Consider the following 18,185-nt stretch of genomic DNA (forward strand, 5'->3'; position numbering starts at 1 on the left):
ATTCACTTTTATAGTATCAAGCTGTTCAGTAACCCGACTTACCTTTTCAAGAGCATATCATACTTATACATCCATGTCAATACACGTTCACTCACAATATGATTTTCAGTGGAGGTGAATACAGACATACCAATAATTTAACAACCCCCTCTTCTACATTGTTTTGTTTTTGATTTTTTAAACAACACTGCAATGGACATCTTTATAGCTAAATGCATGCATTCCATGGTTATTGCCTTAACATAATTTTTAAATAGGAGAACATTTTCTGAGCAGATACATTCCTATTCACAAACCCTTTGCAACAATTCTGAAGACCTCCCAGGTAGGTTGGAACCAGTGGCTTAGACTTCAGAGGCATAGATGCACCACAAAGCTCTCAATGATCTTCCATCTATGCTACTTTTGTGGACTTTCAGATAAACATGGAAAAATGAATGCATGTATCTAATTTCACTTTTTTCTGAAACCTCCCTCAAACTATGGTAAAGAGATTTTTTTTTAAGAAAAGACTTAGACCCATAGGACCAGGAAGGATAGACAAAAAGGTGCCAGCAAGATAGTAAAGGTAGAAAATAGGCAGACCCTTTGCAATTGATTCAGCAGTCCTGAGAGAGCGGATCGTAAGTTGGCAGTGGGGAAAGGTGAGTTCCCACCTTTTTTTTATTGCACTGAATTAACAAAAGGCTTAAGGACTTATAGTAGATCTGCAGCTAGCCTACGTTGCACCTGTGTGTGAATTAGAACTAACCTCCTCATTCTCAAGACACACTACTGCCATCTGCCAGAAACTTGTCATAAACAATACACAATTCAATAATGTCCATAGTGTGAGAAAGGTGTCCTCAGAATTGGGCAGTGCACAGCTTGTACAGACATACATAACAGCCCTGAACGCAAGGCACCAGTTACCACTAGAGGTGAATGAAGAGGCTGTTGTAAAATATGAAAGATTGGTTGAAATTATTTAAAGAGCAGGTAAAACTTTAGCTCCTTTATCTCACCTTAGCAAAGACTGGAGGTTTATTTTCTAAAAAGGGAAAAACTAAAAAAGAAAGTCAGGCAGAGTTGAGAACAGGGATGCTATGCTAGAAATAAAGGGATTAAATCAAAGGATGCCCTCTGAATGCTGAGCCCCATCCTGCTTCTTCCACTGAGCCCCAAGAACACTGGTATCCAGGCCTTTACCCTCCAGGCAGGAAAGTGAGAGAAACTTCCTAAGGACACATGACCAACTCAAAAGGAAATACCTAAATATTTCTACATTAGGAGTTCCCCAACTAAACATTCCAGAGGATCATCCAACGGTGAGGCTCACAGCCAATGAGTGCCACTCATGTACTTGGAGCTTCAAACCAGCTTTAAAATCCTGACTCTTAAATTTAAGCAGACAAGCAAACATTACCAGTTATTTGAGGACAGATCCTAATGTGAAAGAAAGATAGAGACCCAAAACAAACATTTCAAAAAGAACTTGAAGAAAATCAAAGCTATACAGAAAGCACACTTAAAAATACCATGAGTATTGGAGTAGCTGGGTGGCTCAGTCAGTTAAGAGTCCAACTCTTGATCTCAGCTTGGGTCTTGATCTCAGGATTGTGATTTCAAGACCCATGTTGGGCCTGTGTTGGGCCCACATTGGGCATGGAGCCTACTTAAAAAAAAATACCATGAATATCATCAGAGAGTTAAATATATCACATCGACAAAATAGGAATAGGGTATTATAAAAGAACATTCACAGATTTTTTTTAAAAAAGATCTTGCAGGAGCGCCTGGGTGGCTCAGTCGCTTGGGCGGCCGACTTCGGCTCAGGTCATGATCTCGCGGTCCGTGAGTTCGAGCCCCGCATCGGGCTCTGTGCTGACCCGCTCAGAGCCTGGAGCCTGTTTCGGATTCTGTGTCTCCCTCTCTCTCTGACCCTCCCCCGTTCATGCTCTGTCTCTCTCTGTCTCAAAAATAAATAAACGTTAAAAAAAAATAATAAAAAAAAATAAAAAAGATCTTGCAAATTAAAAATAAGGATGCAGAAACGAAAACCTGAGTAGAGGGTGAGGAAGTCCACCAGAAAGGAGAGCATACAGAGAAGGAAGACATCAGAGAAAAAGTAAGGAAATTAGACGGCTTGTCCAGAACTTTCCTAGTATTGGAATAGATGAATAAAAATGGTGCAATCAGCTTGTAAAACAATTCAGCATGACCTGGTAAAGATGAATATACACGTATTGTACCACTGAGCATGAGACAAAGATTCATTAAATTTGTTAATTTATTCAACAAATATCTATTGTGCACCTGCTAGGTTCTAGCCATTGTGCGAAGCACTGATCATATGAGAATAAACAAGATGGGCGAGACCTCTCCCTTCTCAGAAACCAACCGAAATTGTTCATCCCAAGGCAGAGGTGAAGTATGGCACATCTCTGGCTCAATTTTGTCTACAAGGTTTGGGGCTCCATGCGAGGAGTATCTGGGTAGGCTTCCTGTGGACAGAACATATATATAAGGGGATTATAATTATTCTGTGGCTCAGAAGAGAAGCAAAAGTACCACCAATGCTTGTATTGAGAAAGGACAAGTTTAAATCTAATAATCTTTAACAGAGGGGGTGCCTGGGTGGCTCAGTTGGTTTAGCATCCAACTCTTGACTTCAGCTCAGGCCATGATCTCCCAGATGGTGAGTCTGAGCCCCACGTCGGGCTCTGTGCTGACAATGTGAAGCCTTCTTGGGATTCTGTCTCCGTCTCTCTCTGCCCCACTCTTGCTTGCTCTCTTTCTTTCTCTCAAAAATAAATACAAATAAACTTAAGAAAATAATCTTTAACAGAGTTGTTCAAACATAAAATCAATCATCTGGGCAGATGGCAAGTTTGCTGTCAGTGGAGGTGTTCGACGCTAAACAGGATTGATTCACTCAACCGAGCGGTGACTGTGTGCCAGGCACTGCGTGAGGCATGTGTATTAGTCAGCTATTCTGCATAACAAATCACCCCAAAACTTAACATCGTATGATCTCTCACAATTGCTGTGGGTCTGTGGCTAGGCTGTGCGGTTCTGGTCCAGGATATGTCATGAGGTTGCAGGCAAGATGTTGGCTGGGGCCACAGTCATCTGAAGGCTTGACCACACATCTGTTTCCAAGGTGGCTCACTCACGTGCCTGGCAAGTTGGTGCTGGCTGTTGAGCAGGGGCTGCTGTTCTTCTCTGTGTGGCTCCCTCCCCAGAGCAGCTTGAGTGTCCTCCCAACAGAGTAGCTGTCTTCCCTCAGAGTCAGTGATCCAAAGGAGAGCAAGGTGCGAGCCACAAGGCCCTTTTGATCTAGCCTCAGGAGTCATACACCGTGACTTGCATAATAGCCTATTGATCACACAGGTCAGCCCTCCACCCATGAGAGAGACCACACAGGGCGTGAGCCAGAGAGGAGGATCAATCTCGGAGCCATGTGGCAGCCTGGCCACCATAGTCTGTACACACAACGGTGGAGGAATGGGGTACCTGTCTGTGTAGAGTTGTGTTCATTTGCTAGAAACAGTGTCAAGGAATTGGCCTGAGAGAGACAAGGCGATTCCCTCCAAACCTCAAGTCCTATGATTTTGTGCATAGGTCCTAGTTTTTCAGTTACCGCATCACTTGCCTACCGTCTCAGAACCAGCTGCTCAAATCCTCTTTTTTTTCAATGTTTTATTTATTTTTGAGAGTGAGAGCGTGAGCAGGAGTGGGAGGAGGGACACAGAGAGAGGGGAACGGAAGATCCGAAGCAGACTTCGTGCTGACAGCAGCAAGCCCGATGCCGGGCTCAAACTCACTAACCGTGAGATTGTGACCTGAGTTGATGTCAGATGCTCAACCAACTGAGCCCCGCAGGTGCCCCTCAAATTATCACTCTTCTGACATGGGCAATGCTGGGGTCTCTAACTATTTCCCTCCATTATTAGCTGCTAATTGTCACACGGTGAGATAACCATGGTTCTGTCCTCCATGCTTTCAGACAGAGAAGTCCCAGATAACCCCACACTTGTGGTTTCTCTCCCCAGAGCATGCCATCACCTGTGTGCCCCATCCTGGGATCACGGGGTGTTCTATGATAACACCAAAAGAACACAGCATCCCCGCTGTTTTTGACTGGGCTGGAACAATCCCTCAACAGCAGTAAGGCCCTGTGGGTTCAGGAGGAGAGCAGGCCCCACACCCTTCCTTTGCCTTGTTGTGCTCTCCTCTCCCTAATCAAGGCCGTTCCATCACCAGACACCTCAGGGTTAGTGACCTCTCTGACGTTCTCAAATGACCTCTGACCTTTCAGCTTTGGGGATGGGTGCAGGTGTGTGGCTAGCGTCTCAGCCCAGCCCACACCAGGGCTGGCTGACACTCTTTGGGGGCACTAGCCCATGTCTGTAGAGGAGTCCATCACATCCGGGTCACCTGAGGGGCCACGGGTGGTTGGGGGAGCTTCAGGCCTGAGATTGTGCTGGGCTCGGGACAAACTGCACTGGGCGATATTGATGTGGGCTGTGCAGAAGTCCAGGAAACACCCCCTACCCGGCACTTGCAGGGGACTCTAAGTACATGTCTTCTGGGTTTAAGTGTTTCAGTCTTGCTACGTGGTCAAGCCTGGATCCTGGAGTAGCTCTGGTGAATATTTATTAATTTATTTGTTTGTTTGTTTGTTTATAGTTTTTAAAGTAATACTATTAGGATGGCTATTATTAAAACAACAATAGAAAATAACAAGTGTTGGAGAGGGTAAGGAGAAAAGAGCCCCAGTTCCCTGTTGACGGTAATGTAAAACATTTGCATGAAAATATGGCGTTTCCTCAAAAAGAATTAAACATAGAATTACCACATGATGCAGCAATTCTGATTCTGGATATATACACAGAAGAATTGAAAGCAGAGACTTGAAAATAGCATAATAGCATTATTCACAATAGCCAAAGGGTAGAAACAACCCATTGATGACTCACCATCAATGGTGAGTGCCTAAACAGAATGTGGTCTATACATACAATGGAATAGTATTCTGCCTTTAAAAAAAAAAAAGGAAGAAGAAGGAGGAGGAGGAGAGGGAGGAGGAGGAGGATATTCTGGTCCATGCTACCACATGGATGAACCTTGAAAACATTATGGTAGGTGAAAGGTGAAAGAAGCCAGGCACAAAAGGATAAATATTGTATGATTCCCTTATGCATATTCTCTAGAACAGGTCAACTCCTAGAGACAGAAAGTAGAGTAGAGGTTACCAGAAGCTGGTGTGGGGGTGATAATGTGGAATTCCTTAATGGATACAGAGTTTCCTGTTTGGGATGATAAAGAAATTTTGGAAAGGGGCACCCGGGCGGCTCAGTCGGTTAAGTATCTGACTTCGGCTCAGGTCATGATCTCATGGTTCATGAGTTTGAGCCCCGCATGAGGCTCTGTGCTGGCAGGTCAGAGCCTGGAGCCTGCTTCGGATTCTGTGTCTCCCTCTCTCTGTGGCCCTCCCTCACTCACACTCTGTCTCTCTCTTTCTCTCTCAAAAATAAATTAAACATAAACAAATTTTTTAATAAAAAAAGAAATTTTGGAGATAGCAGTGATGGCTGTACAACATTGTGAATGTAATTAATGTCTCTGAATTATATAATGGTTAAAATGGTAAATTTTATGTTATATATATATATGTGTGTGTGTGTGTGTATTTTTTTTACCACAGTAAAAAGGTAATACTAAATACAATCTTAAAATCCCAATACTATATAAAATATATGAAGTGGAAAGCAATATCTCACCTTTCTGAGATGAACCCTGATGAATTTACCACCTAAGCTTTCAGATTTCTTTCTCCCGTGGAAGTCAGATATCAAGAATCGAATATGATCCGGCAGAACCCATCTGCCCCTTGTGTGGTGGGCATCGCCCCTGCTCTGTGGGGTTCTCGGGAGCTGGACGGCTTGCTTGGGTTTGAAACTCCATTCCACCACTTGTTACCTAATGTACCTTACCATTCTGAACTGCCTTTTCCTTATCTGCTGTATCTTCAATGTTACAGTTTGTTGGGAGGAGTATATGAGTCAATGTACATATACCATGGGGGGCTGGGGGATTTTGTTGTTGTTATTGTTGTTTTGTTTCAATGTTTATTTTTGAGAGAGAGAGACAGACATACAGACAGACAGAACGGTGAGTGGAAGAGGAGCAGAGAGTGGGAGACACAGAATCGGAAACAGGCTCCAGGCTCTGAGTTGTCAGCACAGAGCCCGACGTGGGGCTCGAACTCATGAACCGCGAGATCATGACCCGAGCCGCAGTCAGATGCTTAGCCAACTGAGCCACCCAGGTGCTCCTGTTTTTGTTTTTTTGATATTTATTTATTTTTGAGCGGGGGCGGGCGGGAGGGTGCACAAGCAGGGAAGGGGCAGAGAGAGACAGAATCTGAAACAGGTTCCAGGCTCTGAGCTGTCCGCACAGAGCCCAACATGGGACTTGAACTGACAAGCCGTGAGATCATGACCTGAGCTGAAGTCAGATGCTTAACTGACTGAGCCACCCAGGCACCCCTCTACTGTGTTTTTTAAAAGCACCTAGCACTAGGGAGCGCAGAGTCTCAGCTTTATTGCAATGCCTGTATTATAACTTTCTGCCACTGGACATTCCTCATTCCCTATTTTCCCTTCTGTAACCTCCCTTCCTTTCCTACTATTTACCACCGCCTCAAATGCCTGTACGGGGAATGCACAGAATCCATTTCTTTCCAGCCTATTCCTTAACGTTTCCTCTTTAGCAGCCAGCATGGAGTACCAAATACAATTCTCTCTCTGAGAAGAATTTGAGGTCTAGCTGTTGAATTAACGGACTTTTTTTTTTTTTTTTTTTTTTTTACCTCCTTACACATTCACATACAAATATACATATGTTTCTTAACGGGGTTGTATAATGCATAACATCCAGAACCTGGCTTTCGTTCGCTTAAAATATCTTGGACATCCTCTCATAAAGAGATAGATTCCCCAAACCAAATCAGAGCATTCTTCTTGTACTTGGGAACTCACGAGAGAGTGAGCCCCATTGTCAGAACATGTATGAAAAGGGTGGGTAGAGCCGGCTAAGTGAATATTTCGTCTTTGGATAACGTGTGACATCTTTTTCCACCTCTCCTTAGAGCACCCTCGAAAGCCCTCTCAGCACTCCCTGCCCTCACCCCTCCTGCAATCTCATCCCCCCAGCCCTTGGTGTCCCTCAAAGTATCCCCTGCGGGCCCCCGCCAAGCTTTGCCAAGCCGTGATTTTCGCCCAGCTCAGGCCCACCAACGCCGAGAAGACACGCTGCGACCAGACTGGACTAGTTTCTCAGCAGCTTTATTGAGTAGCGAGAGGTAGTGTCTTTTTCCACTGGACATGTGTCCTCAAGCTTGTACAAGAACTGCCTTGGGACAGACAGACAGACCGGTGGCCGGGCAGGGCAGGTGTTCCTGGTAGCAGGGGAGCACCAGGGACAGCTCAGCTCTCCAAAGGGCCTGGCGCCCGCTCCTGCTCGGGGAGGGCCAGAGGCATGTCCTGGTTCTCCTTCTCCTTGAGGGTGCTGAAGAAAGAGTTGACCTTGTCTCTCAGGTCCTTCTCCAGGAAGCTCAGGTGGTCTTCCATCCCGCCTGCGTAGGGGCCCAGCTTCTGCCTGAGCTCCTCCAACTGCTGCACCAGGGCTCTGTTGAAGGTGTCGCCGTAGGGCCCCATGTTGCGGCGGAACTCCTCCACCTGCCGGTCCAGGTGGCTGTTGAGCTGGGCCAGCGACTCCTGCAGTCCCTTGGCGTTGTCCCTCAGCTTGCCGCGCACGTCCTCGGCCACCGGCGCCAGCCTCTGCCGCAGCTCCTCGGCATTGGCCGTGATCTTGGCCTTCAGCTCCTCGGCATTCTTCTTCATCTGGAAGGCCAGCCCCTCGAGCTGGTGGTTGAGCTTCTCCTGGACGTCCTGCGCGTAGGGAGCCAGGCTGCGGCGCAGCTCTTCCACGTTCTGGTCGATCTTGACCTTGAGCTCATCGGCGTAGGGCGTGAGATGCCCCTTGAGCTCTTCTATGTTCTGGTCGATCTTGGCCTTGAACTCATCTGCGTAGGGCGTCAGTGAGGACTGCAGGTTGCCCACGTTCTCGCGCAGCACGGTCTCCATGCGCTGCGCGTGGGACGTCAGGTGGCGCCGCAGGTGCTCGGCGTGAGTGTTGACCTGGGTGCGCAGCTCGTCCGCGTAGGGCCCCAGGCGCTGCTGCAGCTCGCGCACATTGTCCCCGATTTTCTGGCTCACCTCGTTGGCGTGGGGCAGCAGCCGTGCCCGCAGCTCCTCCAGCTCCTTCCGAATCTCCTCCTTCAGCTTCTCGGAGTCTTTGGTCAGGCGTTCGTGCAGCTCAGTGGCGAAGGGCACGAGCTTCTTCTGCAGGTTATCCGCATAGGTGTTCACTTGCCCGAGCTTGTCCTGGAAGAGGGCACTACACAGGAAGGACACAAGAGGGCCACCGTTACACTTGGCATTCCGTGCCAGGACCTTGTCTCCTTATATACCTGCCTAAGACAGGTGAGTGTTCAAGGGTACTGAGTTCACCCAGCTCGGCTCTGTGGCCTTCCCTGCGGTAGACCATGGTTTGAGAGGGTGGATGCAATAGACTAAGTTATTACCTTTTATCTCTGAGTCTCCCCCTGACCTTGAGTCACAATACCCACCTATCATGTGACCTCCAGGGGTTTGCTTTCCCCTCCCTATCTGTGAACTAGAAAGGGCAGACTTTGAAGTCCTTCCCAGCACAGGTGCACTGTGACATAGACCACATTCATTGATAGGATGTTAGGCTCTGGACCCCTTCCAGTGTCTTTTACGGATTCAAAATACTGGTTTCCCTGCACGTGCCTGTCCTCACAGGCTCCCCAGATATCCCCACGTCCCTTCCCATGATGTCCCAGGGGCCCGTCTTTCTGGAATGTGTTAGGACCCAGCTCCCGTGACATCTCCCTCCCTCCCTTTCTTCCATGCATCTCAATGCTAAGACGTGGCCATTTGGCACAGTCTAGAAGGTTGAAGCAGAAGATTCCTTAGGGATTATCAGTCCAACCCCCTGTCTGCATGTGGATCCCAGATCCAGAGATCTCAGGGCCACTGGGTGAGTTAGTGGCAGGGCAGTGGGCATCCTAAGCCCAGGTCTCCTGCCTCTGAGCTCAGCCCTTGGCTGCCGCATTGCATGGCCTTTAAGAAGCCCCACCCCGCAAGTCGTGTCTTTCTTACTTGAGCTGCTGGGTGAGCTCAGACTGCTGGAGATGTTCCACGGCTTCCTTGGCATTGTTGCTCAGCTGACTGAAGTAGTCCCACACCACGGTGGCCACCTGGTCGGGACTGACCTCAGCCCGGGCACCTGGGCAGGAAGCAGACAGTGATTCATGAGGATCTATCTCCTTCCTTGCCCCTCTGCACCAGCCCTGAGCTGCAGACCAGCTGATGGTGGGGGAGCCTGACCGCTGATCTCCTCCTCTGTGCTTCCCTAGTTAGAAGCTGGGAAGTTAGAAACTGGGCTGGCACTCACGCCAGCGGGCAGAACATTCTCAATAGGCCAGCCCTCCTGTGAACCGAGTGGCAAGTGGGCAGCCTTCTGTGTCCAACTGGGGGATGACAGGCCTTTGGAACCGTCCTGTTGCCTGGGCCTCAGACTCTCCATCCTGCCCACTCGATGTGGCAGAGGGTCCTGCCCAAGAGCCCCATCCAGAGGAAGCTCCTACTCACCGGTGACAGCCACTAGGGCCAGGGTCAGGACCACAGCCCTCAGGAACATCCTGGGCTTCTCGCCGGGCTGCACTGGATCCTTTCTGGAATCAGACGGCGCAACGGGAGAGGCTCTCGGGCAGCTCCACCTGTGCTGCTGTCCGAACTGACCAAAGCTCGGAGCCAGCCAGCCATTTAAACTCCCACCAGCCTGCCCTCCCCGCCTCCCTCCCCCATGTGACTCCACGCTGGAAGATGACACATTCCCAGGAAGCCTCTTGGACTTTTGTGACTCTAAGACAACGTGGAAGCTGACAGTGGACTGAGGCTTGGGCAGCAGTCAGAAGAAGCTGTTCTGTCCTCATGCCCCACCCAGTATGAAGGGAGGGTGGGGAGCCATGAGCTGTGGGAGGCAAGAGGCCCAGGGAACCCCCGAGCCAGGGAGGGACTGATGCCCCAGGGGCCCTGCTGACAATTCTGGATCTGAGCCAGGTTTGGGGAGTAAAGTTCACACCTCCTCTGTCTGCCTCGGGGGAAAGAGTCCCCCCGCCCCACACATTTCCCAAACTGACTCCATCTCAGAGCACCAGACACTAGACTAGGACATCCAGGGTCACAGGGACAGCAAGCTAAGATCCAGAGCTCTGGTCAAGGTGCGCCCAGGAGGAGGGCGAGTGGGCAGGTCGGTGGAGTGGGCAGAACCCCATATTGAAAGGGTTAATAAAAAAAATTTTTTTAAATTCATTTTTGAGGGAGAGAGAGAGAGAGAGAGAACACGAACAGGGGAAGGGCAGAGAGAGAGGGAGACACAGAATCTGAAGCAGGCTCCAGGCTCTGAGCTGTCAGCACAGAGCCCAATGCAGGGCTCAAACTCACAAACCGCGAGGTCATGATCTAAGCTGAAGTCAGACGCCCAACGCAGGGCTCAAACTCACAAACCGCGAGGTCATGATCTAAGCTGAAGTCAGACGCCCAACCAACTGAGCCACCCAGGCACCCCTTGAAGGGCTTGATTTTAAGTGTGCTTCATGTCCCGCTGCTGCCCAGCTGTGCCACCTTGGCCTAGTGACTCAACTTGGCCAAATTCTGAGCCTCAGTTTCTCCTTCGGACACGGAGTTGCTGGGCATAATAAATGAGCTGTTGCTCGTGCAATGGGTGTAGCGCCTGGCTCAGAATAAGCACTACACAGTCGTTGTTGTTGTTATTAATAATAACCTTGTTTTCCTGATTGGGGCCCTGGCAGGGGGTCCAGTAGAATGCTCATCCCTCCAGAGAGAGGGCAGAGTCAGGCCCAGCCCTCTAGGGATCACCAGGGTGGGGTACGATGCAGGGGGAATGGCTCCCAAGCTTAGCCACACTCCCTGGGTGGGAGCAGTCAGCCTGTGCTGAATCTCAGGACCTGAGCCTCTTAGGGGACTTCTCACTGGGGGCCGGGGGATGGGGGCAGGAGGTCTTCTAGGAGACTTCTATCGTTCTCTACAATGAGGTCATACACACGATTACAGAAAGCCATCCACCAAGAAGACAACGCGGCCTGCTCTGCATGGGCCCCTCTGCTAGACCATGCCACCTGCAGTGACCGTGAGAGGAAACTCGTTCCCACTGCACTGTTGGCTCTGATCCGAGAGCACAGGGCCCGACACGCGGGTGGACCCCTGGCCACCCGCCATCACGACAGCCCACAGTTGTGTTAACCCTGATTTATCGGGCCTCCATTTTTCATACTCCAGAAGTGGCTTGATGTCTCATGGGATTAAAGACAGCTAAGGCCTTTCAGCCTCTTGCGCCCTGCCGTGTCCCCATACTGCCCATGGTCGCCTCCAGTCTCAGGGAGCCCCGCCTTCCTGGACAGCTGCCCCTATCTCGCGGTAGTTGTGAAGGGCTCAGATTCTGGAGTCGGACTCCATGGGTTTGCGTCTGGGCTCCCCACTTACTGTCCACGTGACCTCGGGAAAATCTCCTAATCTCTCTCTGAGTCTCAGCTGCCTCAGCTGGGCGTAGAATAATGAGGAATCAGTGAGACAGTCTGTGTCACGCTGGGAACAGTGTCTAGGAACAGCACTAGCCGCATTTCACCCTGCAAGCCTTACCTCCCTGCCACACTGGCCTATCGCTCCTGTTCCTGCTCCCCAGTCAGGCACAGTCCAGTCTCGGGTGGGTGCAAAGGTCAGTGCTCAGTGCCCCCATCCCTTCCCCCGGGGCCAGAGATGAAAAGAGCAATGAGTCACCAAGAACATCTCAGCTGCAGCCTGACCTCTTGGACTTGGAGTGTGAACAACAGGTGCCACCAGCATGTGACAGGTCCTGTCTCACTTGCCTGGGCGTACACACACTGGGAGTGTCTGTACCCCGCTGAGCATGTCTGAGAGCACCTGCCAGGACGTGCACAGATTCACATAAGTGTGCAAATACTTCAGCTGTCTGTGGGCACAAAGCTAAGGCATCTCGCTAAGGGACCGGTGCCGGCCTGTGCGAGCAGCCACAACCACGAGGGGGGTGTGCTGCTTCCTGACATGTCGTGGGTGGATGCCATTACTGAATGCATATGTTTCCCCAAGTCAGTGGGCACGTTTTGTATCAGTCTGTAAACAGATTTGCACCGGGAACAGGGGAAGAACGAGTGTCCAGTCTTACAGCGTTCGAGCCACGGGCTCGGCCTCCGGCTGGGCCTCTGGTTCTCTTTGGGCACAGATGCTGGCCTCTCCTGCAGGACCTGACCCTATGAGACAAGAGACGGCCCCATTGGTGGACACAGGGGGCCCATGTGATGCTGGGCAAATCATGTGCCTCTCTGAGCCTCGCTCTCCTTGTGTGTGCAACAGACGGCCCTAATGGTTGGTAATACAATGAGGTTGAAAGTCCAGCATTACAGCCACCCTCCTGTCCACCCCACAGGGACAAAACCAGGGGTCAGCCCAGAGCTCAGAGCCAGGAGGGGAGAGCTCAAGACCAGCCAGAGACAGGCAAGTCACATGGACATATTCCCCACAGATGCTCCACTCTGGCCCTCTTCCCAGGGCAGAATTAAAGAGGGGTAGCTCCTGTTGTTGTTACAGGAAGGATCTGGGTGGGATAATAGGAGGAACTTCCCGCATGGAGAGGCATGGGGAACCAGATCCTCTGGCTGGCAGCGCTGAATCGGGGCTCCCCATCCAGCCTAATGGCAGGGGCATGGATCACAGAGGCTTCTGTGCTAAGCCTCGCCCAGACGCAAGGAAGCTAGTGAGGAGTCAGCCTAGCCCTAGAGGACCAGTTTTGGCCCCAGCTGCTCAAGCCTCCCTCCCATCCCCTCCTTACCACCACTGGTGACTCCTTACAGCCAGTCTGCGGGCCAGGCCCAGAGCAGCCACCTCATCCCAGGGGAGCCAGCGTGGGATGGAGAGAGAGAGAGAAAGGAGAGAGAGGCAGCTTAGGCTGGCCCCTGAGAGGGCCCCTCCCGAGATAGCCCTACTGAGACCCAAGCCAGAGCTGTCAGGAGGGCACTCAATTGTGCCTAGCCCTTTGAAAGAGGAAAAGTCCCAGGACTCATGGCATGCCACACCCCTGCTGCATGGGCCCACACACCTGGGTTGTCTGCCCAGCTCAGCACGACCCTGCTGGGTCTCTCTGCCCCCATCTTCTGACCTCCCTGGCCTCAGGGGGCCCATTGCTACATGTGAGAGAGAGGACAGGTTCCTCCAGACCCTCCACACACAGCGAAAGAGAGTTGGAGGGTCCAGGGCCAAGGGATCCAGCCAGCCCATTCTAGCAGGCCCAGGGACCGAGGACTTTGTACTCTGACCCAGCCTGGAACCTGGATTCCCACTGTGGCCTTCACCTCCGGGGCCGGGGGACAGGCCAGAACAGAAGAGTGACACGGGCACAAGTTGCTCTCTACCCTCCCCGGTGCGCAGATCCTTCAGCAACCTGATCAGTTTCCTTTCCTCCCCACCCCATCACCAAAATCTGTGCTCAGGAAGAGATCTGAAACTGATTTACTCTAAGGTCTGAGTGAATGATAAATCTCCAAGGGTCTCATCGCTCCAAGCTGCCTACTACCAGTATTGGTATTTGAAGACCCGGATTCTGGTTTCCGGCTCTACCAGTGATGTGCTGTATGTACTCGGGGACATCTCTACCCCTTCGAGCCCTAGGTCTCTCATCTACCAAATGGCATCGTTAATATCTACTTCATAGAAATCTATTTGCATTTTAACAGAATACAAGATCTAAGTCAAAGGAGTGAACTTCTAATGGAGAAAGGTCAAGTCTTAGCAAACAAAGAATTCTGAGGGTGGAGCCAGGCCTCTTTCTCAGGCCTCTGATTTCACACCGTGGAGTTAGTTGCTTCTTCCTGAGAAGATGGCTGCCTGCTTTCAAAAGCCCTATTTCCTCCTGCCTTCAGACTATGCTGTCTAGGGATAGACAAGGTGTTTGGGAGGAAGAAAGAGATTTATCAAGCCTGTTCCATGAACCAGTTGCTTTGTACATGCCTCATTTACTTTGTACCACAACTCTTGGCGTATCAGCATTCTATCCCCTTTTACAAGAGGAGCAAATTGAGGCTCTGAGGTATTAGGTCTCTGTTCCTGGGTCATATGACTTAAGAGTCACAGGCATCGTTTGAACCTGGGATTTCTTGGCTTCAAAGTCTTATTAGCCTCCCTGATCCTGCTATCCAGGTTATGGCTCCTGTTGCGGGCCCAGGGCCACCTTACCCCGAGGAAGGTAAGCCCGAGTCCTCTCCTGGACAGCCCCTGCAGAGCTCCTCTGTCCCCTCTCCCCACCGGACTGGCCTCACCACAACCTCGGTTCGTTCCAGCTCCCCTCCCAGCCAGGGGGCTCCGAGGGCTGCCATTTCAAAGCTGAGGAAACCAAGGCCCGAGGTGAGAGGTGCTCAGCGCTGGCAATCAGTCCCAGTTGTCGCTGTCTGGGGAAGGCCCAAGCCTGGAACCCCAGCTCCTGCCCCAGGAAATGTTATCAGTGGGTCCAGAGGGCAAGGGGAGGAGGAGGGGGGGAAAGGCCTTGGGCTCAGAGCAGCCTGTGCTGTTCTCCCACCACCCCCTGCCCTGGGCTCAGCTGGAGAGGCTCCTGGAGAAGAGACGTCGATGCAGGGGAGGGGGCTGTGTGGAGTCAACTGTGTCTCCCCTCCCCACACAAGCCTCTGCCCATAGGTCTTCGGTGACTTCACTCCCGACACCCCACCCCAATACTGAGTTGTTCTCAAGCCTGAAGAAGCCCATCACCTTCTCAATCCAGCCCCCACCCCTTCCAGGCTGTTTCCAGGGCCCAGGGGGCGGGGTGCGGGGAGGGACCTGAAAGGCATGTGCGAAGGGCTGCGGTGGCCCAGAGACCCCTGGCTTCTCCCCTAATGCCTTTCCCCTACCTCTCCCTGGGGAGCCAGGCCGCTTGGAGGAAATGGGGTATGCCTAGTCCCTGAGCCCCTCTGGGCTGCAGGGGTGGCAGGAGACCAGTGTGGTCACCGCGGCACCTAGAGATTTCCCAACTCTCCCAGCAAACCTGGCTGCGTCTGGGCACCCTGCCTCGGGCCCTGGTCTAGACTGATCAGCAGGTGACCTTTGCCCAGCTTACTGGGCCCTCTGTGCCCGCTGTCCTGGAGACAATATAAACCAGGTCAGAACCCTCAGGTCTGCCTGCTCAGTTCATCCCAAGAAACCGCTGCTCCAGGTAATGCCCCCTGGGGAGGAGGAGGGTGAGGGAGAAAGGAGAGGCAGGATGGCGAGGGGCAGAGGACGGTCCCTGCCCAGAGCGGCCAGCACAAACTGGAGAAGAGCTTACTGGAGCCAAGGAAGCCCCGGGGCTAGAGAAGCGGCCAGCACCTCCAGGTGCACACTGGGGGATACCGAGGCTCAAGGAAGGCAGGGCACTTGCTCACAGCACGACCGGAACTGGCTCCAAATCCGTGCACTTTCCCTCACTCTGTGTTTAGGACTGGAAGAAGCCTTAGACCCCAGTCCTACCCCAGACAGAAAAACCGAGGCCCAGAGAGGGACAGGAATCTACCCGAAGTCACACAACGTGTTAGTGGCAGGAACCAGGCCGGAACCCGGGTGCCTTGATTCCTGGTCTTGTGGGTTTTCTGCTCCGGCCCTCGGCCCCGCGCTCTCTCCCAGCCTGGCTCTGCCCGAGGCCCCTGGCTGGAAGCCCTTCACCTGCCGTGTTAGCTGGCACCAGGCCCTCTCTCCTCCTGGCTTGACCCAGCTCAGGATCCACGGCAGGGGCCACACCACCTCCCCAGGGAGGACCAGAGGTGGGGGGCTTGGGGTACCCCTCTCAAGACACTTCCCTGCAGGACAGAGGTGCCATGCAGTCCCGGGTCCTTCTCGTCACTGCCCTCCTGGTGCTCCTGGCCTCTGCCCGTAAGCAGCTCTTGGGGACAGGGCTAGGGCTAGGGAGGGGCGGGCAGCCGTCTGCCTGGAGGACCTGGGAACGGCTTGAGTATCCCACACCCTGGCCGGTGGCTGGGCGGAGGCGAAGGGCTCCCCAGAGGCCAGTCTATCTCACTCCACCCCGCTCTCCCGGCAGGAGCTACAGAGGGGGAGGACCCCTCCCTTCTGGGCCTTATGCAGGGTTACGTCCAGCATGCCACCAAGACCGCCCAGGACACGCTGACCACCGTGCGGGAGTTCCCGGTGGCCCAGCAGGCCAGGTACACCCTCACGTCTCGGTGCTCGGCGCCGGCTCTGGGCTCCCTCCCGCCTCTGACTCAGCAGAGCCCGGGCAGTGGGGCCGTGGCTTGCCCACACCCACCGGGACCTGTGCCTCTCGGAGCCTCCGTGCTCTGGTCTGTGGAACGGGGCCCTCACGGGGCTTTCTCGGGCTGGAGAGATGGAGGCGGCTGTAGCCTTCCTTCCCCTCATCTCCTCCTGGCCTCTTCTCCCTTTGTGGGCCCTCCCTTCTCCAGGCTCTCTGCACGGCTCTAAGGAAGGCCCTGTTAGCTCTTGCTCCCACTCCCTTTTTCTGGTGGAGGTTGGCTGGGAGGTCCCACTCAATCCAATTTTCAGCCTGGTGTGTGTTGTGTGTGTGTGTGTGTGTGTGTGTGTGTGTGTGTGTGTGTGTCTTTCTGCCTTGTGCCAAGACTTGGGGCCCATGTCAACAAGTCTGTGCTTCCTCTCCCATCCTGCCCTGCCTTCTAGTCCTCTCTTCTCCCCCGCTCCCTTCTGCACCTCCACTGCGAATTGGCCAGCATTCACATAGCTGAGGCGCTCACAGAATTTCACGGTCCTCAGAACCGGCTGTGGAGTGGGTATTGTTTGTGCCATTTTGCACATGAGAAAATGGAGGCTCAGAGAGGTTAAGGGAACCGCCCCCACCCTCCGCCCCCCCCCCCCCCCCCCCCGCCGCCCAGATCACACAGCTAATTCATCCTCTGAGGATTTTCCAAAAGAGAGACTGCTTCCCTCTGCCCCACCCCACTCAGAGCCACCAGGTTGTACAACCCTGGAGGGCATCATTTGCCTCGAACAGAATGACAGCCCAGGCTTTACAAATCTCCCACTCAACCACTCCCCTCCAGCTGGCCTCAGACCCATGGTGACACAGAGGTCTGCCCCACCCCGGAGAAACAAGCTAGACTTGTGCTAGGGTCCCATCACCCCCTCCAGCATCTCTTCTGCCTGAGGTGACAGCAGAAAGGGTCTTGGCCTGAGGTGTCAGGGGTGTTGCTGGAGGAGGTTGAGAGGGAGGGTGGAGAGGCAGTGGGGATACGGCAGGGGCCCCGCCGCCTTCACGTGAGCTCTTACCCCCACTTCCATTGCTTCCCCTTTCTGATTTAACCCTCAGGGACTGGGTGACCGGTCGCTTCAGCTCCCTGAAAGACTACTGGAGCACGCTTACAGGCAAGTTCTCTGGGTTCTGGGATTCGACCTTTGCCGTCACACCGACGCCACCCTCTGAAGCCAAGTGAGACCTTGACGCACCACGTCTTCCTGCCCACCCAGCCCGCTGGCTCCTTGGGCCATCCCAAAAGTCGCTTGAAAGTGACGGCATTCTCACCTTCCGCCCCACCCCAGACCTGGCCCACCCCCAAGCCTCCTGCCCTGCCAATAAAACTGGATGAGAAGCTGCCGCGAGTGGGACGTCCCATGCATGCCATGTGTGTTCGGGCGTGGAAATGGGCCAGGGCTCTTCTGTGGGTGGGCGCTGGGCTGCGTCCCACTCAGCCGGCCCGGGGCCAGTGCCCTACGCACCCGTTAGCAGTCGGGTGGTGTCGGGGCCCAAGTTTCCTCATCACACGGAGGCAGGAGAACTCTGCTTCCACAGGCTTGTGTGGAGGAGAAGATGGGGTAAGAGGTCCGACAACACTTTGATAAACTGTCAGATGCTGTACAACATGACTTGAGTGTGTGATCTGTGCCAGGCACGGTGCCTGGCATCTTTGTGCCATCCGTCATCAGAGCTGTCACTGCTGTCTGTGGAGCTCTGTGGAGCTGACTCGCACTACCCAGGCCGCCTGGCCCTCTCAGCCACACTTGAGGGAA

The 18,185-nt window shown here is 52.9% G+C and overlaps 2 protein-coding genes across 3 annotated transcripts; one reads left to right on the forward strand and one right to left on the reverse strand.

Annotated features, from left to right (window-relative positions):
* Positions 1-7,228: 7,228 nt before the first annotated feature.
* APOA4 (apolipoprotein A4) lies at positions 7,229-14,578 on the reverse strand. Of its 2 annotated transcripts, XM_042905098.1 has the most exons (5): positions 13,003-14,578; positions 12,340-12,424; positions 9,726-9,808; positions 9,234-9,360; positions 7,229-8,445 (listed from the first exon to the last, which is right to left on the reverse strand). In XM_042905098.1, exons 3-5 carry the CDS (start codon positions 9,772-9,774, stop codon positions 7,473-7,475), a joined length of 1,149 nt encoding a protein of 382 aa, XP_042761032.1. In that variant the 5' UTR covers positions 9,775-9,808; positions 12,340-12,424; positions 13,003-14,578; the 3' UTR covers positions 7,229-7,472. The 2 variants fall into 2 exon arrangements, with proteins under 2 accessions (XP_042761032.1, XP_042761033.1); XM_042905099.1 differs by lacking the exon at positions 12,340-12,424 and having other exon boundaries at positions 13,003-13,018.
* Positions 14,579-15,284: 706 nt separating this feature from the next.
* Positions 15,285-17,777, forward strand: APOC3 (apolipoprotein C3). Its single transcript, XM_042905310.1, has 4 exons — positions 15,285-15,372; positions 15,998-16,064; positions 16,231-16,354; positions 17,488-17,777. The coding sequence occupies exons 2-4, from the start codon at positions 16,010-16,012 to the stop codon at positions 17,609-17,611; spliced, it is 303 nt and encodes a 100-aa protein (XP_042761244.1). The 5' UTR covers positions 15,285-15,372; positions 15,998-16,009; the 3' UTR covers positions 17,612-17,777.
* The last annotated feature ends 408 nt before the right edge of the window (positions 17,778-18,185 follow it).

Source organism: Panthera leo, chromosome D1 (assembly GCF_018350215.1).
Source record: "Panthera leo isolate Ple1 chromosome D1, P.leo_Ple1_pat1.1, whole genome shotgun sequence".
NCBI lineage: Eukaryota > Metazoa > Chordata > Mammalia > Carnivora > Felidae > Panthera > Panthera leo.

What these genes read in the sequence shown, in the direction of transcription:
- APOA4 (XM_042905098.1), bottom strand. Translation starts at nt 9,774, where the DNA reads ATGTTCCTGAGGGCTGTGGTCCTGACCCTGGCCCTAGTGGCTGTCACC. An exon ending in GGCCCTAGTGGCTGTCACCG is followed by an intron (nt 9,361 to 9,725) that starts GTGAGTAGGAGC and finishes CTTCCTGCCCAG; the next exon opens with GTGCCCGGGCTGAGGTCAGT. An exon ending in GAGCTCACCCAGCAGCTCAA is followed by an intron (nt 8,446 to 9,233) that starts GTAAGAAAGACA and finishes CTTCCTGTGTAG; the next exon opens with TGCCCTCTTCCAGGACAAGC.
- APOC3 (XM_042905310.1), top strand. Translation starts at nt 16,010, where the DNA reads ATGCAGTCCCGGGTCCTTCTCGTCACTGCCCTCCTGGTGCTCCTGGCC. An exon ending in GGTGCTCCTGGCCTCTGCCC is followed by an intron (nt 16,065 to 16,230) that starts GTAAGCAGCTCT and finishes CTCTCCCGGCAG; the next exon opens with GAGCTACAGAGGGGGAGGAC. An exon ending in CCGGTGGCCCAGCAGGCCAG is followed by an intron (nt 16,355 to 17,487) that starts GTACACCCTCAC and finishes TTTAACCCTCAG; the next exon opens with GGACTGGGTGACCGGTCGCT.